Raw genomic sequence first — 26503 nt, 5'->3', positions numbered from 1 at the left:
CTCAGAGAAGTTTACTTGTTAAAGATGAAAAAATTGGCATATAGCAAAGCCAGACCTCTCTAGAGTCTTGGAATATTTTCCAAAGTGTGATTCTTGGATTATCTGCATTAAGAATCACCTGTAGTATTTTCAGAAATATAGACTTTAAAAGCCCTACCACCTTTGACTTAGTAAGGAAAAATCTTTAGGAGTGCCCCCAAATTCCACATTTAATAACGAACAATAAAGTGAAGAACAAATGTTACCAGGTGATGATACAAAAGCACAACATTGAGTCCAGCTAGGTATTTATGTGATATAATATGGATGCCATCAGCTCATTATCAGGGGGCAAGTTAGATCAAAACAGTCTGCAGATTAGAATCACCTAGAAAGCTTTAAAAAAAAAAAAAATATATATATATATAGTATATGTATACACACATATATATATATATATATAAATTCTCCTCTGAATGAGAGGAGGGTGTTGAGCATCAGAGGTTCCATAAGTGATTCTTATCTATAGTCAGGGCTGAGGACTACTTGTTTAAATACGCTTTACTATAAAACACATCCAGCATTTTCCACAATTTTTCTTTCCCTTCTGATCAATTTCATGCCTAATAAAGTTTGCAGTTTTATTGTAAATTATTTAAACAGTACACGACAAAATGTCAAACATTTTTGAATTGATATTGGTAAGACTAAAAGATTATACTTCACAGCAAGACTACTCATGCTTTATTTAGTTACAATGATTTTCAAATACCTCAATCACCACTTTGGACTTAGGTTATATATATTTCAACTGTTTAAAAAAAAAATGATCCAGAATCTAGAAACAGGAATGTGGGGCAAAAAGCTGTAGCCTAGTGGCTACTGTACAATGCAAATGCAGACAATCAGGTCACTGATAGGACGGGCCTGGGTACCAAGATCTGGTGGCTTTGGCAAGATCACATCTCACTGTAGAAAAATACAACAATGAATATAGAGAAAATGTTTTGCCATTTTGTAACTGTGGTTCCCACAAAAGAGTTTATAATGTGTGATGCTTGTTACATGCCTCCTTGGAACAGATCTGAACACTAAGTTGTCTGTGAACCAATACTACTATATGGGTAAAGGTGGCTACAAATTAAACTTCTTTCACCATGCATATGGTTAAGTTATAAAAACACAGCCAGTAAAAGTAATATTTACAAAAGTAATAAAGACAGCATAATTATAGAGAAAAAATGTCCATCTCTGCCTTTTATTTCATTGTTAATCTTAATCCTGTATGTTTCTGGATGAAGATTATTTTGATAGAATTTTTAAAGAGCCTTCAGATAAAGACTATTCAGATTCCTCTTCTGACCTTATATCCTATTAGCTAAAATACCCTTGCTGATTTATCAAATTCTCCTACAGTTTAAAAACATAGTTCTTTTTCACTTAGTGGAAAGAAAACTACAAAGTCCAACTATTCTTCTGAGAAATAAACCTTGCATAGAAAATTTCCTTAATTCTGAAATTTTTGTTTTATTAATACAACTACCAGAATGTTATCTCACAACTAGTTGATATCATATGAAAGTTCACTACAAAGCAGTCACCATACATTTAGGGTTTTTCTAAATAGAAAATAAGTGGGCTTATAAAAATGCTTACCAGACAAATAATTATCTCTTCAATAACCTAGAAATAAGAATTATTTATGTGATGATATAATTATTAGCATTTTTGATGCCTTGATGTTCCAAGTTTGATGCAATATAAAAGGCCAAATTCACTTTTCCAATGGACACAATCTGCATCTGACTGAAAGCATGATAACAGTGAGTTACAGCAATCAGTCATGCAAAGGCAAAGAATAAAATCTGCTTTTTAGATAGCACAAGTTTTCCACCTTCGGACAATTTAAGCACTGGTTCCATCTTCTTCAATGACCCGGTTCATGCTGGTACCATGTGTGATGTGAGTCATAGGATTATTACTGAGGTCTCTGATACTGCTATGTCGTGACTGTTCGTTGAGCCGATGAGAACTACTGTGCCTGGAGTGATCCGTCAGTCGTGACATGCTGCCATGAGGTAGTCTCTCTTCCATTCCTCTATAACTGCACGGAGTGTACCTAACATACAAGAGTTTATTTTGAAGTAGGTAACAGAACACACTAGAAAACTAAGAATTGTCATGAAAATGCCTCATTATGTAAAATGATTAGGAAACCTGTAAGTGAAAAAGTAACAACCATCTTTTGATGATCTATAGTAATTTCAAAGAGTAGAGGTATTCACATCGTTGATCAGAAAGGGGGATAGCCATCCCCATTAAATTCAGAATTAAGGTCTTATTCCTTGCAAAGAGACAGAAGCTGAGGTTAAATAGAGCTGATATGCTAAGTATGGACACTTTTCTCATTCCAGTGAACTTCTGGTTACGAGATGGGTTCTGGCAGAGGAGGAACAATAATAGAAGAAATACAGCATTGTCTCAGGGAGTCTAGAAGGCTAGCTGGTTATAATTAGTAGTACAACAAACTCAAATTTACTGAAAGACAAGGGTTGAAAGAGGGAGCATATGAAATTAGAGGAGAAATTAATGTAACAACAACAAAAAAAAAAGTGAATGAATTGTCAAGCAATAATGACACCATGTGCCGACAGCTTCTTTCTAGAAAGCCTCAGTTAACAGCTGAACAACTACCTGTAAATGTCTTAATTATTTTCCATTAGGGCTTGAGGCTGTGAAGATGCTATTTCATAAAAGCTACATCTATTTAAATATTCTAGTAACATCCTCATAACATTTGTAACCTATATTCCAGATAAAGCAAATTCTCTCCTTACCCCTAGCCAAGACCAGCATTTGAGAAGAAAATGTATGTGAACTGGGCTACACTGCGTATTGCAGGCAGGCAGTCTTCTCCCCATCACTGTGCTTATCTTGAAAGACAAGAGTGGGAGCATCAGAGTTAAGAAAACATATACTTACACCTCTTTTGTAAAAAAGTAATTTAGGATAACAAAGCTCAAAGAAAATGAAACTGAATGTAATTTATAACTTTAATTGATATATACTAAATTTTACTTTAGTGTTGCTAAAATTAAAAAGGATATAGCAGGCCATTCCTTTTTAAATAGTCATCAGGGATGCCTGCGTAGCTCAGCTGGTTGAGCGTCTGACTCTTGGTTTCAGCTCAGATTGTGATCTCAGGGTCATGAGATCAGCCCTGCATGCGGCTCCTGCTTAAGATTCTCTCTCTCTCCCTCTGCCTATCCCCTGCTCACATGTGCGCTTGTTCTCTTTCTAAAAAAAAAAAAATAATAAATTTTTTTAAATGGTCATCAAAAGAATGAATCATAAGCAGCTAAAGACCTACTGGTTGTCAAAATCATTCATTTATCATTTTTTCATAATAATTACAAATTTCATGACTCAATATGAATCATTTATAAAATTTAAAGATTTTAAAGACTGATTCATACACTACTTAGTGATCTAGTTGTATAAAAGTGCTTGTCAAATGTTTTCATCAGATCACAGAATCTAAAAATTGAGAAGCCCTGGGGCACCTGGGTGGCTCAGTGCATTAATCATGATCCCAGGGTTCTGGAATCTGGCCCAGCTACAGGCTCCCTGCTCAGTGGGGAGCCTGTTTCTCCTTTTCCCTCTGCTCTTCCTCCCAGCTCATGATCTCTCTTTCTCTGCCAAATAAATAAATAAATAAATAAATTGATCTTCTAAATGGGAAGTCCTTCTATTTTTATTATTTTTATTAAAAGTTGTATCCATTTATTTTAGAGAGAAAGAGTGAGAGAGCACACAAGTGGGGGAAGAGGCAAAGGGAGAGAAGCAGACTCCCTGCTGAGTGTGGAGCTCCCACATGGCTTGATCCCATGATTATGATCCCATGAACTGAAGATCATGACCTGAGCCAAAACCAAGAGTTCGATGCCCAACTGCTGGAGCCACCCAGATGCCCCTTTTTATTAAAAAGATTTTAGTTTTAAATAATCTTTACCCTGAACTCACAAACCCTGAGAACAAGAGTTATGTGTTCCACCAACTGAGGCAGCAGGGTGCCCCAGAAGTCCTTCTGAAATGATAAAAAGAGGGGGACCTGGGTGGCTCAGCCATTGTCTGCCTTCAGCTCAGGTCATGATCCCAGGGTCATGGAATTGAACCCCACATCGAGCCCCACACTGGGCTCCCTGCTCAGTGAGGAGCCTGCTTCTCCCTCTCCCACTGTTCCCGCTTATATTCCTTCTCTTGCTGTGTCTCTGTCAAATGAATAAATAAAATCTTTAAAAAAAATGATAAAAAGAAAGCATGTCTTTTGTTTCCAGTCTGAATAAAGCAAAAAATAATTTAAGAATGAAAAGATCCATTTTAAGTATTTAAAAAATTTATGTTAATAGGTAAAAGGGCATTTAACTTTTTTCTATTAAAAGATATTTCATATTCAGGACAAATAGTTTTAAATTTGATTTGTATATTTTGGTAAAATAATTATAGCTTACAAATGAAAATATTTCAGAATGAGTTTATTGTTCTAGTTAATAATTATTATTTTACAACATGATTATTGTCCTAAATTGAGTGAAAGATTTTTCCAATTATAATTTGCCAGGTAATTTGGAGATCTTTCACCTCTCAATGACTTCATAAGCATCTATTTCAAATAAATATGACAAATGAAAAAAGCAAAGTATGATACAGTTTAATGAATGATATCATAGTAATTAAAAAATAAAAATAAATAATTATTTAAAAATATGAATTGGGTATTTTCTAAAATAAAACCTAAATCTTTGAGTTTAACCAATAAACTTCAAAACATACATCTAACTATTGGTTTTGGCTCAGGTCATAATCTCAAGAGTTGTGAGGTCGAGCCCCACATTGGCCTCCACAGTCAGCATGGTCTCTGTTTAAGACTCTCTTGCCCTCTTCCTCCATCTGCCCCCACCCCACTCTTTCTCTCTCAAAATAAATAAATAAATATTTAACACCTACTCTACCATCTACACTACATATCTACTCTAATATACAATATAAAAATGTACATTAAATTTAAAATAAGCTTAGGCAAAATGATAGGTATGGTTAATTTGCTGAAAAGATAATATGGTATATTCCAAAGTCAAAATGAAAGAAACTTAAGATGATTTAACCTTTTTGATTCTCTATATTAGTTGCTGCCATTAATATAAATATTTCAATTCATTTTGTTTTAACCAGTATCTCATATATTCATTCCCTAGTTTTCCCTTGTCATGTCACCTACTTATCACCTAATCACTCATTCCCAAACCTCCACCTACCTACTCATCCACTTCCCTTTCTACCCATCTCCAAGTCTATCTAATAATTACTTATTCTTTGAAGTTGACATACATGTGTAGGTGTATTTGCCTTTGTCTGTTTTATTTCATGGAGCACTGGGATGAATAATTACCCATCAAAGAGTCTGGACTAAAGTGAGTATTGAGAAGCAGGTGTGTGCATGCGTGCGTGTGTGCATCTGTGTGTGTGTGTGTGTGTGATTTCATAATCAGATACCGTGAGATGATGAGAAAACAATGGCCAAAAGACAGTATTAACATGTAAACTCAAAAACTGACAGAAAAGAAAGAAATCTCCATGAGATGGTTTTTGGAATTATGAAAACTCCTATTTAGACTTTTAGGTTCAACGCGGTCTCAGACTCTTTCAGATCTGCTCTTATGTTCTGGCTGTGGCAAAGGACCGTACAGTATGCATATTCGTGTGCCAGACATAACACCCTTAGTAGACTGTCATTTTAGTTCTGGGCCCTGAATTCCTGAGAAATGCCCGCATCTATTCTTCCTTCTTTCTCACCCTCCCTTCTTCCTTTCCTTCCTCTCTCTCCCTTTTTCTTTCTTTCTTTCTTTCTCTCTCTCCATTTCCTTTTTTCTTTCTTTTATAATCTCTACACCCAACGTGGGGCTCAAACTCATAAACCCAAGATCAAGAGTTGCATGCTCTACTGACTGAACCAGCCAGGCACCCCTAAATGTCCACATTATTTCTAAAGTCATTAGTTATTGAACAGATTTACCTCTCAATAGATAGACACACAGACAATACAGACAAACAGATATACAGATAGAAATATATGCCTAGCACTGTGCTAAGTATTGTGGGGAAATACAGAGATGTCTGTCACCTAGTTTTCATTTCTCCAGAAGTTACAAACTTAGCTGAGAAAAGACAGCTGTATGAAAAATAGGTCATATCCCCCCAAATAATTAAAAAGCAATTAACTGCCATGGATATGGGAATTAAGCAGGCCTTAAAGGATGGGTATGATTTTGATTAAGCAGAGAAGTAGGAAAGGCCATTATAGGAAGTCATAATCTACCCTCTGGTTTTCATAGTACTATACTTTTCTACATTCCTTCATATATCAATAGATACTTTCTTTGAATCACATCTGGCTATTCCTCTTCTGTTATTATTACTGCAAGTATTTATTTATTTATTTATTCATTCATTCATTTTAACTGTAGGTATTCAAACCAAGGTCTTATTCTTGGTCTGTTCTTTTTTTATTATGTTTCAAGTAATTCCATCTCATAATTTTAATTACCAATTACCTTATATTAGTAATTAAAAACTTTCTTATCTATGCTCCAGTTCCATTCAGATTACAGAGGCTGAAATACTCTATATTTCATCGCCTTCAGAAATTTTCTACTCAATATGGATTTATCTTTATTACCATTCACTCACCCTATGTATTTCCTCTCAGATATTTTCATGGGCCAATTTGATCTTTCCCTTATAAAATTCTATAACATCAATCATCTCTCACACTAACTGTTTTAATTATACGTGACTTGCGCTACTACGTAATTGACTCTTAGGTAACTATGTCTTATCGTTCCTATAAGATTATGCTCCTAGGGGTGCCTCAGTGGCTCAGTCAGTTGAGCATCTGTCTTTGGCTTAGGTCATGATCCCGTGGTCCTGGGGTCCTGGGAGCGAGTCCCATGTCAGGTTCCCTGCTCAGCAGGGAGCCTACTTCTCCCTCTCCCCCTGTCGCTGCCTCTGCTTGTGCTCTCTGTTAAATAAATTGGTAAAATCTTAAAAAAAAAAAAAAAGATTATGCTCCTACAATGTAGAAATTATACCTAACCTTTCTTCTATATAACTATACACAGAATGCCATATGCACAGGAGGTGTATTATAAATAATTGTTCATTCCCTTTTGAAAAGGATGAGGCTAACAATGTCAAATACCCAATAATGCTGTTAGTTCACAGAGGGTGGTGTTGACAAAACATATGCTAAGACTCTCAAATCTCTCCCTCCTTATAAGTATCTCAATTTACTTATTCCTGCAGAAACTTCCCAACTGAGATTACTTGTAATCTTTTCTTCTATGCTGTTGCCAAAGTGATCTTTCTGATTTTATTACCCTAAGGCTTCAAGACCTTTAATAGTTGCTTATTACTGTCAGGAAAAAAATCCAAACTCCTCAGCATGTTTCATCTGCCCAAGCTATATACTGTGCTCTAGCTCTCCTCTGGTACCTAACTGCCTATTTGTCCTTCTTGCTTCCACACATGCTATTTCTTTGTCTTTAATTTCAACTGCCTCCACTACATCCTATTCAAAGTAGAAATCCTGCCTGTGGAGCTTTCTATGACTTTCAATAATAACTTAAATGGTTCTCTTCTCTGGGATCTCAAAGCATTTTGTATATCATTTTATTATACCCATTAGAGTGTATTACAACTGTACTCTTTGTCTTCCATCTCTGTGTCCCTAACACTTAGAAGAATGCTTCTCATATAGGAGTGTTTAATGGAAGGACAATGGCAAAAAAATGGAAGTATTGAATGTGGTTAAAAAATAGGTCAGGGCGCCTGGGTGGCTCGGTTGGTTGAGGTCTGCCTTTGGCTCAGGTTGTGATCCTGGGGTTCTGGGATCAAGCCCCTGCATTGGGCTCCCTGCTTGGCCGGAGGCCTGCTCCTCCCTCTCCCACTCCTCTTGCTTGTGTTCCGTCTCTCGCTGTGTGTCTTTCTGCCAAAAAATAAATAAAATCTTTAAAAAAAAAAAAGGTCATTGTTAATGTTAGAAAGTATAGTTTAGGTGGGTAAGAAAACTAAAAAGGGATATCTATGAAATGAAGGATGTTATAGGTAGAAAGAAAATATTCAACATACTCATTTCAAAAATTTGCAAAAAGAGGGGCGCCTGGGTGGCTCAGTGGGTTAAGCCGCTGCCTTCGGCTCAGGTTATGATCTCAGGGTCCTGGGATTGAGTCCCGCATCAGGCTTTCTGCTCAGCAGGGAGCCTGCTTCCCTCTCTCTCTCTGCCTGCCTCTCTGTCTGCTGTGATCTCTGTCAAATAAACAAATAAAATCTTAAAAAAAAAAAATTTGCAAAAGGAAATGAATAAAAGAAAAAAAATCACAAAGATAGACTGCTAATTTTTTAAAAAACACAGATAGCTGACCAAGTTAGAAGGCAAAAGAAAGCACTTTGAGGAAAAAACCAGAAGGCTTAAGTGTAAGTGTAGAAATCATATCTTACACTCAGAGGATAGAGAAGACAGAGAGAGAGGCTGGAAAGAGACTGGAAGAATATAGGACAGTTGTTGAAACAGATGTTTTAAAGTGGGCATGGGACACTTTCCATTTCCAGCATTAAAATTTTCATTCTTTTAGTTTCCCAAACTAGAAATCTTGGAAAAAAAAAAAAAAAACCAACCAAACAAAAACTTTGGCACGTTTCTTCTACCCAGCTGTTATTAATCTATAACCAACTATCATTTCTTCTTTCTACATATCTTTCAAATCAGTTCTTTCTTCCTCCTGTCACTACTCTCCTACCTAATAAGCCTTCATCAACTCAATGAATTACTGCAAAGCTCCTAAGAAGTTTCTAATAATAATAAGTTAATAATAACTTCTATTATTATTCTAAGTGAACAAATAAAGTAAAATATAAGTATCACATTGTAGAGTCTAGAAGTTGGCAAACTTTTTCTATGAAAAGGCACATAATAAATATTTTAGGCTTTGTGGATCATATGGTCTCTGTTTTAACGATTCATTTCTGCCGTTGTAGTATGAAAACAGCCATAAATATGTACAATCAGAATGGGAATGGCTTTTCCAATTAAACTTTATTTATAAAAAGTGAAAGGGGCTAGAGTTGGCCAGTGAGCCAGAGTTTGCCAGCAATAGTAGTGTGGAGGAGGGAGTAAATCTGGTCAGGACAGGGTCAGAGAAAGCTTCATGGAGAATGTTTGAGAAGGCTGGGTGTGTTTTCTTTCTTTCTTTCTTTCTTTCTTTCTTTCTTTCTTTCTTTTTTTAAAGATTTAATTTATTTATTTGTCAGAGAGAGGAGCGAGAGTGAGCACAAGCAGACAGAGTGGTAGGCAGAGGCAGAGGGAGAAGCAGGCTCCCGGCTGAGCAAGGAGCCTGATGTGGGACTCGATCCCAGGACGCTAGGATCATGACCTGAGCCGAAGGCAGCCGCTTAACCAGCTGAGCCACCCAGGTGTCCCAGTTTTCTTTAAATTTGATAATGGAGACACTACAAGTTGACATTAGGTTCTTACTGAGATAAGCATTGTTCCAAGCAATTACACATAATATCTCATTTACTCTTTACAACATTCCTTTTTTAAAAAGATTTTATGTATTTATTTGAGAGACAGAGTGTATAAGAGTGACCAGGAGCAGGGGAAGGACAGAGGGAGGGAAGCAGACTTCCCGCTGAGCAGGAAATCTAACATGGAGCTCAATCCCAGGATTTGGAGATCATGACCTGAACCAAAAGCAGATGCTTCACAGACTGATCCACCTAGGCGCCCCTTTACCTCATTCCTAAAGAGGCAGGTATTCCCATTTCCCTTTTACAGATGAGGAAACTGAGCATTTTCATTCCAGGCCCCATGTTTTGTGTGTGTGGTTTTTTTTTTTTTTTTTTTTTTTTAGATTTTATTTATTTGTCAGAGAGAGCGAGCGAGAGCGAGCACAGGCAGACAGAGTGGAAGGCAGAGTCAGACGGAGAAGCAGGCTCCTTATGGAGCAAGAAGCCCGATATGGGACTCGATCCCAGGACGCTGGGATCATGACCTGAGCCGAAGGCAGCTGCTTAACCAACTGAGCCACCCAGGCGTCCCTGTGTGTGTGTGTGTGTGTTTTTTTTAAGATTTTATTTATTTATTTGACAGAGATCACAAGTAGGCAGAGAGGCAGGCAGAGAGAGAGGGGGGAGCAGGCTCCCTGCTGAGCAGAGAGCCTGATGTACGGTTCGATCCCAGGACTCTGGGATCATGACCTGAGCTGAAGGGAGAGGCTTTAACCCACTGAGCCACCCAGGCGGCCCAAGGCCCCATGTTTTTACCTGCAACACTAATACTGACTATATTCTCTTTCTTGAGTTTGTTAAGAACACAGATCATGCCTAAATCATCTTATTCCCAGAGCCTAGCATAGTGCTTGACATAGTGTACATTCCATAATTATTTGCTAAATTAATCCTATTAACATATCCACTTTCACCCTGGCCTTCTCTTTGCCTTAATACCTTTCAATGCCTCCATATTTGCTGACTGCATTGGGTCTAAACCTCTAAACTCTAACTGGCTTTAAGTCTGGCCATAATCCAGGGAAACTGTACCTAGCAAAGTTTAAAAAGCTTAATTATGTCCAACTTCTTCTAGAAGTTTTATGGTTTTGGGTCTCACATTTAGGTCTTTAACCCATTTTGAATTTATTTTTGTGTATGGTGCAAGAAAGTGGTCTGGTAACATTCTGTTACTGTCCAGTTTTCCAAACACCATTTGTTGAAGAGACTGTCTTTTACCCACTGTATATTCTTACCTCCTTTGTCCATATTATGTGTTGGTTTATTTTTGGACTCTCTATTATGTTCCACTGATTTATGTGTCTATTTTTGTGTTAATACCATCCTGTTTTGATTAGTACATGTTTGTAGTATATCTTGAAATCTGGGATTATGATACCTCCAACTTTGTTCTTCTTTCTCAAGATTGCTTTGGCTATTTGGGGTCTTTTGTAGTTCCATACAAATTTTAGAATTATTTGTTCTAGTTCTGTGAAAACTGTTGTAATGTAAAGAGATTACATTAAAACTGTAGATTGTTTTGGGTACGGATATTTTAAACAATATTGGTTCTAATCCTTAAGCATGGACTATCTTTGCATTTGTTGTGTCATCTTCAATTTATTTCAACAGTGATTTATAGTTTTTGGAGTATAGGTCTTTTGCCTTTTTGGTTAAGTTTATTCTTAGGTATTTTATTATTAGTAGTAGTATTCTTTGAAGACTTTAATTAATCAATTAACAGAGAGAGAAAGAGATGGAGAGAGAGAGAAGGGACACAAAGCAGGGGAAGTGGGAGAGGGAGAAGCAGGCTTCCTGCCGAGCAGGCAACCCAATGTGAGGCTTGATCCCAGGACCCTGGGACCATGACCTGAGCCCAAGGCAGACGCTTAATGACTGAGCCACCAGGTGCCCCAGGTATTTTATTATTTTTAGTGCAGTTGTAACTGAGATTGTTTCCTGAATTTCTTTTTCTGCTGCTTCATTACTAGTGTACAGAAATGCAACAGATTTCTGTATATTAATTTTGTATCCTGTGACTTTACTGAATTCATTTATCAGCACTAATAGTTTTTTGGTGGAGTCATTAGAGTTTTCTATATATAGTATCATGCCATCTGCAAATAGTGAAAGTTTTACTTCTTCAGTACCAATTAGGATGCCTTTGAACATAGGCAGTAATCTCTCTGACATTGGCCATAGAAACATTTTTCTAGATATGTCTCCTCAGGCAAGGGAAACAAAAATTAAACTACTGGGATTTCACCAAAATACAAGGGTTTTGCACAGTGAAGGAAACTATCAACAAACAACAAGGGAACCTGCTGAATGGGAGAAGATAATTGCAAATGATATATCCAATAAGGGGTTAATATCCAAAAATATATAAAGAACTTACACAACTCAACCTTAGAAAAACAAAGAATCCCATTAAAAGATAAGCACCTGATTAGACATTTTTCCAAAGGAGATATACAGATGGCCAACAGACACATGGAAAGTTGCTCGACATCACTAATCATCACGGAAATACAAATCAAAACCACAATGAGATAGCACCATATACCTGTCAGAGTGGGTAAAATAAAATAGACAAGAAATAACAAATGTTGGTGAAGATGTGGAGAAAAAGGAATCCTAGTGCATTATTGGTAGGAATGCAAACAGGTGCAGCCTCTGTGGAAAACAGTATGGAGGTTCTTCAAAAAATTAAAAACAGAATTACCACATGGTCCAGTAATTCTGCTACTGGGTATTTACCCAAAGAAAACAAAAATACTAGTTTGAAAAGATACATGCATTCCTATGTTTACAGTCGCATTATCTATGGAAGTGACCTAAGTGTCTATCCATATATGAATGGATAAAGAAGATGGGGTATATATAAAAAAAAAGAGAAATTACTCAGCCATAAAAAGAATGAGACCTTGCCATTGGCGAAAATATGGATAAACCTAGAAGGCAAAATGCTAAATGAAATAAATCAGATGAAAAAAGACAAATGCCGTATGATTTCACTCACATGTGGAATTTAAGAAGCAAAATAAATAAATGAACAAAGAAAAAAGAGAAACCAACAACAACAAAAGAAGACTTTTAAATACTGAGAACAAACTGGTGGTTGCCAGAGAGGAGGTGGATAGAGGGATGGGTGAAACAAAAAGGAGATTAAGAGTATAATTATGATGAGCACTGAGTAATGTACAGAATTGTTGAATAATGATAATACCTGAAAGTATGACACTGTATGTTAATTATATTTCAATTAAAAACATTGTTTTAGATACAAATAATGTCCAACTTCTATTTCAGAACTCGTTACCCTTCCTTCATAGCTGTGATACTCTAATTCAAAATGTGAAATAAACTAAGCTACCAACGAAACTCACCTGCCATCACGGGATCTGTGGAGACTGCCGTGGTAGCTGCTTACTTTGCTGTGGACGCTCCCTGCCTTGCTTCTCTGATCATCCACCATAGCAAGCTGAGTTGAAGAAGCATGTGTGGATGTTCCTTGAGTGGAAGTTCCTCTTGATTTTCTTATAATAGGAGTATTTGGATCCCTCAAAAGAGACTGAGCAAAATCAGGTTCCTGTAGTACCTGTCGGCTCTCATTCACTATCCTAGAAAACAGAATACTAAATTTAAGATACAGACTAACATCCCCATAGACCAATAAATGTGACACGCTGACATTATTCTTGAAATTAATTGCTCTCCAAATAATGTCTTTAGGAGAGATATAAGGTAACATTGTTGACAGAGGAAAGAATTTAACAAAGATTATGTTAATCTGTACTTTAGGGTGGTATGATGGAAAGAAGCCTGCATTAGAATTAGAAATCTGGATTTCAGTTCAATAAATACATGACCTTAAGCAAGTCATTATCCCCTTTTCTTCATTTTCCTCATCTATAAGATGAAGCTATAGGATTTCATCATTTCTAAAAGTCCCTTTCACTCAAAGAAATTTATGATTCTCAAGTACACTGAAATATTACAAAGATATTACAATAGAGAAATTTTTTTCTTGCATGGTTTATGGATGTATTGGAGGCCTCACTGTAGCACAGATAAATATATATATATATATGTTTTTTAAATTTATTTATTTATTTTAGAGACAGAGAGAGGGAGCACACACACACATGCAGGGGGAGGCAGAGAGAGAGAGAGAGAATCTCAAGAAGACTCCCCACTGAGTGTGGGGACCTGAGATGACCTGATATCATGACTCAAGCTGAAATCAAGAGTTGGATGCCCAAATGACTGAGCTACCCAGGTGCCCCAACAGGTATATTTTTCAACCTGTAAGAACAGTTTTCTTTTAAATTATTTTTATTAACATATAATGTATTATTTGCCCCAAGCATACAGGTCTGTGAATCATCAGGTTTATACATTTCACAGCACTCACTGTAGCACGTACACTCCCCAATGTCCATAACCCAACCACCCTCTCCCTACACCCCCACCCCCAGCAACCCTCAGTTTGTTTTGTGAGATTAGTAAGAGTCTCTTATGGTTTGTCTCCCTCCTGATCCCATCTTCTTTCATTTTTCCCTTCCCTACCTCCCAACCCCCCACCCTGCCTTTCAAATTCCTTATGCTGAGTGAAATAAGTCAATCAGAGAAAGACAATTATATGATCTCTCTAATATGAAGAACAGTTGTTTTAAGGCTACAATTTGGTCTTATGGTGAAACAGTTGTTCAGTGCTAGAATAAACATGAGTGGTCAAAATTAATAAAAAATTAATTTAAGCTAAGGTAAAATTAATTACTAGACATCTTAAAGGCTTAAGGAAAAAAACTTAAGATGATTATTGCCAAGAACAAAAGTTTTTAACTGTTAGAGAATGGTTAAAAGCAGATGTTTATTATAATGAACAAAGCAGCAATTAAATTGATCAAAGAGCCAGTTAAATAGTTGCCAAGATCAGAGTCTCAGGTTATATAAATGACTGAGAATCAGAGGTTAAAGTTAAAATAAGATAAATAATTTCATGAAAAAATAAAGCTCCAGCATATATAGATTGGACCATACAATGAGACAGTGCATATATTCTAACTTTTCAGATTACAAAAGGATCCTCCTTATTACTATTGTTTTTAGTGATGAGGTAGGAGGGTTAAAGGCAGGCTAATACTTGTTGAGTACCCACATTATGCCAGGTATTTCACATTCACTCTCCTTTGATCCTTCTTAATAATGTTTTTATTATGGAAATCAATGTCCTAAGAGGGTATCTGTTAAGAGGATATTATGTATCTATTGTGAATAGATATCTATCAAGAATAAATACTGTGATCTCCATTTCATAGATGAAGAAACTGAGGTTTAAAGGATTAAAGAACTTTCCAAAGTCATACACCAAAACCAACAGTCAGGGATCAAACTTAAGTTTAAATGGTTTAGGGGAGCTTGGGTAGCTCAGTCAGTTCAGGGTTCAGCTCTTGATTTCGAATCAGGTCATGATCTCAGGGCTGTGAATTCCAGCCCCATACTGGGCTCTATGCTGAGTATGGAGCCTGCCTGAGATTCTCTCTTCCATTCCCCTGCCCCTCCCCCACACTTTCGTGTTCACTCTTAACAAATGGCTTAAAAGCCAAAGTAATGATAAAATGTTTGTAATGATAAATTATATATACATATGTACATATATGTGTATATAACATATGTGTACACACACACACATTTCCTCAAATCAAAGTATCAAAAACTGGACAGAAGAATGAACAAGTCAAAAACAGTTAAAACAAACAAACAAACAAACAAACAATATCTGTTTCTCTGTCATCAAAGGCCCTAATCATATATTCATACATCGCAAATCAGCCTTAATTGCTGACTTTATTTTCTAAACTTATTTTTAAAACTTGGTTCAAACTGACTTCTGGTCATGCCAAAAATTTAATCCATCTTCAAATGGTAAAGATTTGTCCCCTCATTTTACAGATAACAAAACAGAGAAATTAAGTGATATGATTCATATAATTCCAAAAGAAGATTTCTAAAAATATTTCAATCAGTGTCAGAATTACTAGTGTAAGCACAATGTTAAATGTGGCTTCACTCAGGGGCACAACACTAATTTGATTAGCACAATTTTAGAAACTAGTCTCTTTGTAGCACAGTACATAAGCAAAAACAAGAGTCTAGAATCAGACTGCTTGGGTCTGAATCTCAATTCTAGCAATGACTATGAAACCTTGATTCCTTACCATAAAATGATGATCTCTCTTACATGGCTGTTTGAAGGATTAAAAGTTTTAATAATATATAAAATGCTCAGAACTGTGCTTGGAGTGCTCAATTAATTGGCAACTGTTACTTCAATTACTTTACAGTTGTTTTTCAAAGGCTAAAGCAGACCAATGCTAGATATAGCTATGGGATGCTCTCGCTCTTGAGCTCCAGAATAAGGAGCTGCCACTCTAGCCCAGGGCACAGTCCTGGCTTATTTCTTTAATGCATTTCATTATCATTATATAATATATTAATATCATTTTTCTATTTTGGCCTTAATGTGTACTTCATCATAATGGAATAACATGTTATCTATATAATTTCTGGTATACTTAGAAGAACAATGGACAATTGGAAAGGGAAGTCTAATACCTGTGTGATTTTGGCCAAAGCATTTAATCTCTCTGTGCTCAGTTTTCTCATCTATAACACAGAAATAATACATACCAGCCCCCACAGGAATATCAAGAAGATCAAGTAATAACATAGATATATAAAAGCATTAATTTGTTCTTATTTTTAAGAAAACTATAATTTAAATTTCTGAAACTAAGATCAGCTTTCCCTCAAATACTCTCAATTAGTAAGGTATAGACCTTAAGCCTGCCTGGTTCTACTTGGCTATCTTCTCAGAATCAAGTTTTAGCTTCTAATTAATACATGCTACTGTGCTAATCACAACTGGTTGTAGCTAAGATTACAATCACATTGAAACACATCCACCAAATCCAAAGTGTTTTAGCATAAGCAATACAAAAATTTTATGTGAATGTGAGGTTTGTGAACATTGTGATCATTTCAACTTACTCTTTTTTCCTACGACCATGAAAAAAACTGGCCCATTCAAAGCATGTCTTTTTGCTTCCAACCCAAAAGATGGAGGGAATACCAACAATGAGAGCCATCAGGTATTTCATCAGAAAGAGAATCAGGTCTGGACGACTCATTTGAGTAACCTACAAGAAGGGAAAGAAAAATACCTTAAATATATAAAAAGAAAAATCCTTTTACCAAAAGCAATTATAAATCTTTAAAATAAACAATAGTTAAGTAATTCTACAAACTTGGTATTTTCACTTTTACAGTTCTGTAGTTAAATTTCTTGTTAAACAAAAAAGATATACACTCCTGATAATTTGACAGTAAGTTTCTATTTTATATTTTGAGTCCTATATTTTTCTCATTAGCTCATAATGGTATCTTCTAAGGAAGAAAATTATTAATGCAGAAAATAAGCCATGAATAGGAATAGAGGCTCAAATAAATAATACCTATATTCTTCTTGGCCAATTCTGTTAGTCCTATCATTGGTCATTACAATATAAAATTAGGAAAGTATTAGTCTTTCCCCCCATTTCATTAATTTCTGTGCTTATCTTTTATAGCCCATCCTTCTACCTACTTCATCTTACTCTGCTGGCTGTTTTCAAGCTTCCTCTTTAACCTATGAATTATTTCTAGGTATATTTTCTAGTTTCTGGTCAGATGAGTTTTTAAAAAATTACTTTTTATTGTTGTTTTCAAGCTTAATTATTGTGGTCAGAGAATTTGTCTATATTAATCTGGTTACCTTAAATTTTGGAGAATTCCTTTTGATTTAGGACACTGCCAATTTATGTAAATACTCCTTGTGAACTTTAAAATAGCCCATACTCTCTGTTGGGTACAAAATCTTCTATATGTATTAGATCCACTTTATTAGCTTTGTCATTCAAATTTTTTATATTCTCAATTTTGTTTACCTGTATTAACTTTTTAAAAGATTTTATTTATTTACTTGTTAAGAAGTCTAATTGATAATCTTTTGGAGATTTACTTCCTCTCTCTGGTAACTTTTAAATTTTTCTTTATCCCTTTCCCTTTATAGTTGCACCGAATGTTTCTCATTGTGATTGATTTTTATTTCTCTTGCTTAGTATGCAGAGTGTACTTTTAATCTAAGGACCTATGTTTTCAGTTCTGCAAAATTCTCAGACATTATGTTTTTGGTTATTGCTTTTTAGTCATTCTTATGGCTTCCCATTAGATGGGAACTCCCATTAGATGTGTACTGAAGTTCCTCAATCCTTATTTTTTATGTCTTTTAACTACATAATTACATAGTTTTTAGTATTGTATGGCTCTCTATATTCTGTATTCTGGGTGAATGCTTTAGAACAATTTTTTTACTTCACTAATTCCCTCTTCAACCATGTCTATGTTAGGTTTCATGTTATCTACTGATTTTATTTCCATAACTTCAATTCTAAAATATCTAACTAGTTCTTATATTTGCCTATTCTTATTTCATTTCTACTAATTTACAATCTCTTATTCTTTTAAAGTGGTTTTTACTGTTTATCTTTTAGGGAATCCTAAACATACTTTTTAAAAAATAACTCTTTATAAACTTGGTTTACTACTTTCATTTCATCTGGGAGCAAATCCTTCTTCCGATTGTTGATTTTGTTGGATGCTTTTTAGGTTTGGCTTTTTCCTTTTTTGAATCATGTTTTGGAATTTTAATTTGCATATCTTGAGTTAAAACTTTCCCTTTCTCTTCCCCTCTCTCTCCCTTCTTCCCTCCCTCCATTTATTTCACCCTGTCTCATGAATTTTTGTCTTCACCAGTGCCCAAAGGGACCTTGTCAAAAACCAGGTTTTATACTGGTGATTGTGAACTACAGATGTTACTGATTACTGGAGATTCGGGTACTAAGTCCTGGCAGTTTGGCTTAAATATTGGTCTTAAGGCTGTGCTGGTGTCTTCCCACATTTCTAGATAAGTATTTTTATATTAACTATGGCCTCAAGGAACAGTTGGTATTACCTTTTACATGGACTTCCTTTCAAGAGCAGGGGAGCCTCATTTCTAATTCCTACTTTTAACCAGTGAGCCTAGTTCTGGTCCTCTGACTTCCATGTGACACTTACACTTTCAATACACCCCAGAAACTAGATACCCACTCACCTCTAGCTACTTCATACCTGGAGTTCAGCAGGCCCCATGTTTTTCATCACTAGTTATCAATGTGCATATCTGTTATATAAATAAGTTTATTTTGTCTTTTAGATTGATCACATTCAAACATTTTTATTATGTTTTATCTATAACTGATTTTATGTTTATGTTTCATCTATAATGACACATGATTACAGTTAGCCTGGTAAGCTCAAAACATGGAACTTAAATTACAATCATACCCTAGAATTAAGGTGTAATTCCTTTAGAATTTAAAAATAAAAAAATCAAAAAGCAAATATTTATAGATCATCCACTACTCTAAATAATACTGTTTAAAGCCCCATGAGGCTTATAAAACAGATATAAGGTATGATTAATGTTCCCAAGATGATCATCTAAATGAAAATACAAATTAAAGAAACCATTGAATAGTTAAGAACTATAATTAAAAGAAGCAGATGAAGAGACATGAAAGCAGATCACAAATAACCTTCTCATTAAAAAATACAATGGCTTCCTATTGTTCCCTTTCTCTTTTTTAAGATGTTATCTTTAGGTAATCTCTATACCCAACATGGGGCTCAAACTCACAACCCCAAAATCAAGAGTCACATGATCTACCGACTGAGCCAGCCAGTTTCATTTTTAAAAAATATTCCTATATAGCATCACTTATTGATGATTATCTCATCCTTTACAAAATCTTTATCTCTCTTGACTTCTACAATACTGCATAGTCATGATTATTCTAATGAGACATTACTTTCTTACTTTCATTACTTTCTTGTTGACTTCCTACTCCTGCTCTTTTACCATTTTTTCCCCCACTACCCTCTATACAAGAGTTGTTTTTTTTTTTTTTAAGATTTTATTTACTTGAGAGAAAGAGCAAGAGAGAGAGAGAACAAGCAAGTTGAGGGGCAGAGGGAGAAGCAGACTCCCTACTGAGCAGGAAGCCTGATGCTAGACTTAATCCGGGACTCCAGGATCATGACTTAAGCAGAAGACAGATGCTTAACTGACTGAGCCGCCCAGGTGCCCCATACAAGAGTTCTTTTTATGTTGTTGTTAAAGTTTTTATTTGGGGTGCCTGGGTGGCTCAGTGGATTAAAGCCTCTGCCTTCAGCTCAGGTCATGATCCAGGGTCCTGGGATCAAGCCTGGGATCTCTGCTCAGCAGGGAGCCTGCTCCCACCTTCTTTCTGCCTACCTCTCTGACTGCTTGTGATCTCTGTCAAATAAATAAAATCTTTTAAAAAAAAAGGTTTTATTTATTTATTTGACAGAGCGAGACACAGTGAGAGAAGGAACACAAGCAGGGGGAGTGGGAGAGGGAGAAGCAGGCTTCCTGTTGAGCAGGGAGCCTGATGCGAGGCTTGATCCCAAGACTCTGGGATCATGACCTGAGCCAAAGGCAGTCGCTTAACAACTGAGCCACACAGGTGCCCCTATATAAGAGTTCTTAAAGTCAGTGTGGAGGTTCCTCAAAAAATTAAAAATAGAGCTACCCTATGACCCTGAAATTGCACTGTTGGGTATTTACCCCAAAGATACAGATATAGTGAAAAGAAGGGCCATATGCACCCCAATGTTCAGAGCAGCAATGTCCACAATTACCGAACTGTAGGAAGAGCCCAGATGCCCTTCAACAGAAGAATGGATAAAGATATGGTCCATATATACAATGGAATATTATGCCTCCATCAGAAATGATGAATACCCAACTTTTATATCAACATGGACAAGACTGGAGGAGATTATGCTGAGTGAAATAAGTCAAGCACAGAGAGTCAATAATCATATGGTATCACTTACTTGTGGAGCATGAGGAATAACATGGAGGACATTAGGAGAAGGAAAGGAAAAGTGAATTAGATATTGGATATTGGAGAGGGAGATGAACCATGAGAGATATGGACTCTGAGAAACAAACTGAGGGTTTTAGAGAGGAGAGGGGTTGGGGGGATGGGTGAGCCTGGTGGTGGGTATTAAGAAGGGCACGTAGCGCATGGATCACTGGGTGTGGTGCATAAACAATGAATCTTGGAACACTGAAAAAATAAAATAAAATAAAATAAGAGTTCTTAAAGTCATTCCTCAATTCTCTCTTTATACTCTCAACTAAACATTTAAACTTAGAAGTCATCTAGTCGTATTCTTTACCTAGCAAATTAATTTGCTTTCAATCTAGTTGTTCTGTGAATATAAATTAGAATGGTGGTGTTGATAAAATACAAGTTTGCCTCTTCCACATTCAAATAGCCAGAATAGCTTTAGCTATTCTGCCCACCTGTCCTAGTTTTGTCCTCTGGTGCTGTCAAGAGTAAGGCTACCATTCCAAAAGTCCTTGTCAAGTCAATAAGATACCCTGCCAGAAGGAAAACTTAAAAAAATGGTGTAAGTATTGGAACAACGAGACAAAAAGACTAACCAGAAAATCTAAGAGAATCAACGGAAAAACAGAAACAATCAAAGAGTTAGCAAGTTGGGGAAAATTAATATACAAAAAATCAAATGTTTTCTTATATACTGTCAATAACCAGAGAAGAAACATAATGAAAACAATTTCATTTATAATACCAACAAAACCAAAAAATATCTAGGAATAAACCTAGCAACTAGCAAGAAATACAAAGAAAACATGGACGCCTGGGTGGCTCAGTTGGTTAGACGACTGCGTTTGGCTCAGGTCATGATCCCGGAGTCTCAGGATTGAGTCCCGAATTGGGCTCCCAGCTCCATGGGGAGTCTGCTTCTCTCTCTGACTTTCTCCTCACTCATGCTCTCTCTTACTGTCTCTCAAATAAATAAATAAATAAAATCTTAAAAAAAAAAAAGAAATACAAAGAAAATGATAAAACACTATCAAAGGACACAGAAAAAAAATTGAAATACATAAACAAGTCCATGTTTCTACATGCAAAGACTCAATGTTTTAAAGATATCAAATCAGTTATTCCCCAAATTAATCCTGTAAACTTGGTACAATCCAAAAAGAGCAAAAGGATTTTTCACAGAATGTTAAAAGTTAAGTATATGATAAAAGTATTTCAAATAAATGGGGAAAAGATCATAGATTGTTTAATAAGTGATGTTGGGATGGTTGGCAATCCACTTGGAAACAAAGTAGTTTAGATGCCACCCCACACAATGAAAGAAAAATAATTCTAGACAGATAACAATAAATCATAAAAGTATGAAAAAAATGAAGAATATTTTTACAGTGGAAATGCATAGGCCTTTTAAAAAAAGTAACATGAAACAAAAAAGCCATAAAAAAAAAAAGGACTGACAGTTTTGATTAACAAAAGCTTAAAACTTCTGCAGAACAAGAAACTATAATTCAAATCAATACACTAAAAATATTAACTATATTATCTATCAATAAAGCAAATTAAGGAACAGAAGCTGAATTAAAAATGGAAGAAACAAAGGAAAGAAAACAGCAAATATACACACATACAAGCATACACACAGCTACAAAGAAAACAAAACTAAAATGGCTTTAAGAAATTACTTTGCTCAATTCTATTCAAATAAACCTGGAAACTGACAGAAGCAAATGATAGTAAAATATAAACAAAACTGATTATAGGGTGCCTGGGTAGTTCAGTTGGTTAAGCGACTGCCTTCGGCTCAGGTCATGATCCCGGAGTCCCATGATCAAGTCCCGCGTTAGGTTCCCAGCTCCGCAGTGTCTGCTTCTCCCTCTGATCTTCTCCCCTCTCATGCTCGTATTTAAAGAATTTGCCATGACCTCTGATCAAGCAATTCTTTTAATAATTTATGCTACTGATCTATTCACATATGTGAAATGATATACAAAAACTGTTTGCAATAGTAAAATATTAGAGACAATGTGCTTGCTTTATTATGAGGTCAGAAAAAATACTGAGGGAGCCTTTTCGCTTTAGGTATTAGTTTCCAAGATATACTGTTAAATGACAAAAGCAAGACAGGGAAGTATGTATAGTAGCTACCGTTCAAGTAAAAAAGAAAAAGGAATATACTTGGTTGTACATCCGTAAACATCTCTTAAAGTATATACAAATTCCTAGTAACATTCAAGTCACCTTGGGAAGGGCACTAGGAAGATGGGAGACAGCAAGCACAAATGGGAGAACTTTTCCCAAATACTCTTCTAACTTCGAGGTTTTGAACCATGTGAAGATAGTATCTATTTAACACTATTAAGAATAAAAAATAGAGGGGCGCCTGGGTGGCTCAGTGGATTAAGCCGCTGCCTTCGGCTCAGGTCATGATCTCAGGGTCCTGGGATCGAGTCCCGCATCGGGCTCTCTGCTCAGCAGGGAGCCTGCTTCCCTCTCTCTCTCTCTCTGGCTGCCTCTCTGTCTACTTGTGATTTCTCTCTGTCAAATAAATAAATCTTTAAAAAAAAAAAAAAAGAATAAAAAATAGAACTTCATTTTTCTAAGTCTGAGTATTCCAAATATAAAAATAAGAGTTGAGTGGTCTATGAGGAAATATCCCCGCAGTATCTAAATTGCTATAATATTTCTGATGGACACTCTCATAATACTTAATAAAAACCGAGATGTGTACAACATTTGAGCCACAAATTCTGTTTTAAGAAATAAATTCTAAAGAAAGAGTAGGCCAATAGGAGACTGTTCAAATAAATTAAGGTACATCCAAATAACAAAATAAGCAGCTATTCAATAATGGTAACATAAAGTGAGAAAAGGAAGATACTGTGATGTGCTTGAAATGTTTAACTGGCTTTCTGGATGGAGGTGAGCTCTGTTTTGTAGTATCTACGAACTTTGTAGTGTAAATACTCCAACCATGCCACTTTCAAGTTACCAGTGTGATCACTCACTGTGTAGTCATGAAGAGATACACATACTGACTCTTGTGAGTCTGTGTGAGCCACTCTCGTACACTACTGGGTATAGATGAATATGTAAAATATGATCACATTTATATTTTAAAATTATACATATATATCCATATTTATAATATTAATGATAATACCCATACTTATATAACATCAAATATGACTTTTTGATGTGTTTTCTACCTATCGCTACACATTGTTCTAGTTATCTATTCTTACGTAAGAAACCACACCAAAACCAGGAGCTTATTCTCTCTGACGGTTCTGTGAGTTGACTGGGGTCAGCTCACAGAAGTCAGTTGGGTCAGTTGGGTGACTCTCACCTGGGTTCTCACAGTGTTGCAGTTGGATGACAGATGGCGCTGGATCATCTGAATGTAGTATTGAGATGGACATATATATCAGATGACTTCTTCATTCAAATACCTAGAATCTCAGCTAGGATTTCTGGAAAAGTTGGGAGCTGGCTGGGATCTCTCTCCCACTCTCCTTGCCTTCCTCTGTTCATATAGCCTTACCATACAGTTTATGACCAGTTTGGAATTCCACACATTTTGTGGTTTCAGAGCAGGCTGACTTCTTATTAGAGGCTGGTTCCTCTCACAGCAAGCATTTTAAGAAAACTTAAAAAATGGCAAGGCTTCTTATGACTTAGCCTCAGGGGCATGCAGAATCACTTCTGCTGCATTCTACTAATCAAAAGCAAGTCACAAAGCCAGCCCAATTCAAGGAAAAGACCTACTTAAGAGCAAAAAGTATGATTTACTGGCTGGAGGCAACAGAGTGTTTATCTCTAGAGTAGCTATCAAAATATTAGAAAAATATACAGAAAATGTAAATACTGGTTATACTGATGGGGAGGTATGCTTTTCCTCTAAGCATGTTTTATAATAATTTTTTCCCGATATTCTGGAATTTTTTAAAGTGGAAAAACCATATGTATATAATCAACATTTACAAAACATATTAACCAGGAAAACTTTCATTATATTAATGGAATGCAAAAAGCTCATGTGATACAATGTAAATCTGGATTATGGTAAATCTGGATTATTTATATCAGTTAGTGTTCTACAAATGAATTGCTCTAAGAAAACATAAAAAATTATATTCATATTAAAGTATATAGTGAATATCATAAATATCTAGAGTAAGATATATAAACAGACCAATGGTTAACTAGATAGAAAACATGATGAACGTAAATGAATCAATGCCCAGGATTTCTATTCTGTATTTACACACACACACACACACACACACACACACACACACACACACGCACCCCTTGTTGTGAATTCCTTGCATTCTCCACCATGACACATTATTTCTTAAACACAAATTTTCACATAATAATAAGAACAAATTAATATAGGTAGTATATAAAATGAGTAGAAACATGTAAAGTACTTAGAACTGTACCTGTCACCTGATAAATGTTCAAACATGTGGTACATGGGGCACCATTGTCTCAGAAGATACTAAAAAGGTACATAATAAGATATTCTGTGGTAAAATAAAATTTGGATATTATAATCTCTCCTTGGAGAGTCACATGCATTCAGATATTAATGGCTTTGAGAAGTCCTGAAGTAAGCAATTGTTTACCTTCATTTATTCCAGTGTTTCTAATGCTATTATATATACTTAAATTTCCCCACCTGAAAACTGATGGGTTAGAATAAATTCTAAGTTTTTCCTAATAACATATAACCCTATTAATCTTGAAAATTTTTTGAGGTGAATTGGAGACCAGTCTCTAATTTCTATTTTGCTTAATTTTGCCCCAAAAGTTGTTTTCCATTACTTAAAAATCATACTAGTTAACACACACATTTTAACTGTAATTATATACACTTCTGACTCACAAAAAAGAGAAAATAAGTTCCTATAAAAGTGGAGGGAGATAAGGGTAAGAATGAGAGCTCTGAGAAGAATGCTTCAAATCATGTCAGCTTATATTCAGTGAATGGTGAGACAACAATGATTGACTGAAGAAAAACAATTATTTGTAAATGTAAGGAAGAAGGCCAAGAACCTAAAAATTAAAACTAGTCAAACCGTAATTAAAGAAGTCTGGAGGGAGATCTAATCAGAGTTGAGCAGAGAATCAGAGGTATTATGTAATATAAAAGAGCACTGGCCTGAGCAATATGACCTTGGTCAAATCATTTAAAAAATGGCAGGCTTGAACTCAATGACTTTGAAGTTGCCTTCAATTCCAGATGACTAGTCATCTGCAATCTAAAATACTCTTCTTCAGAGATCTTATATAGTTTAATCCCCTTTTTCATAAATATGTGGAATCAAAGCCTAGGGAATTGAATTGATTTCCTCAAGGTCATGTATCTAATTAATTCAGTCACTTAAATACTGATTGCCTACTGTATCCTGGTACAAGAGATAAAACAGTAAATGAGTCAGAAAATTCTCTGCCCCACTGAGCTTAAATTCTAGAGAGAGGTGGTGGCAGAGTAAGGGTGAAGTGCTGTCAAGAAAGAAATAAAAAAATCTTACAATACCAGGTAGCTATTAACTCAGAACTAAAGCAGAGTGGGGAACAGGGTTTGTAAGGTGGTGCACTACGTGCGCCACATAGTTTAGATCAACATTGTGAGGAAAGGCATCTCCGAAAACACATTCAAACAGGGATTTGGAGTTTACTCTGCAGTAAAAGTATTTCAAACAGAAGGGACAGCAATGACAATAATCCTGAGAACAAATCTGTTGTCTCTCAAGAACAATAACAAGGAGACCAGTGTGGCTAGAGCTGAGCAAGCAAGGAGAATGGTAGGTAGTTAAGTCAAAGAAATAGGTTGAAACCACATTACATATGGCCCTGCAGGCAATGGTAAAAATGATAAATTTTAT

General features: G+C 35.8%; 1 protein-coding gene across 3 annotated transcripts in view; it reads right to left on the bottom strand.

The window, feature by feature from the left end:
• Positions 1-606: 606 nt before the first annotated feature.
• Positions 607-26503, bottom strand: part of FZD3 (frizzled class receptor 3) — a 93870-nt gene continuing 67973 nt past the window's right edge. For 2 of the 3 annotated variants that reach the window (XM_082726878.1, XM_082726879.1), the window contains exons 5-7: positions 16639-16787; positions 12972-13205; positions 607-2098 (exon numbers count right to left, since the gene is read on the bottom strand). In XM_082726878.1, the coding sequence (XP_082583004.1) occupies positions 1885-2098; positions 12972-13205; positions 16639-16787 (597 nt within the window). In that variant the 3' untranslated portion in view covers positions 607-1884. Of the gene's footprint in view, positions 2099-12971; positions 13206-16638; positions 16788-23955; positions 24121-26503 lie in introns of those variants that run through there. The other variant, XM_082726880.1, reaches the window with a different exon arrangement.

This window comes from Mustela nivalis (assembly GCF_964662115.1).
Source record: "Mustela nivalis genome assembly, chromosome: 4".
Classification (NCBI taxonomy): domain Eukaryota; kingdom Metazoa; phylum Chordata; class Mammalia; order Carnivora; family Mustelidae; genus Mustela; species Mustela nivalis.
Note: the sequence above shows the minus strand (reverse complement) of the source record. Positions and strands in the feature narration are given on the sequence as shown.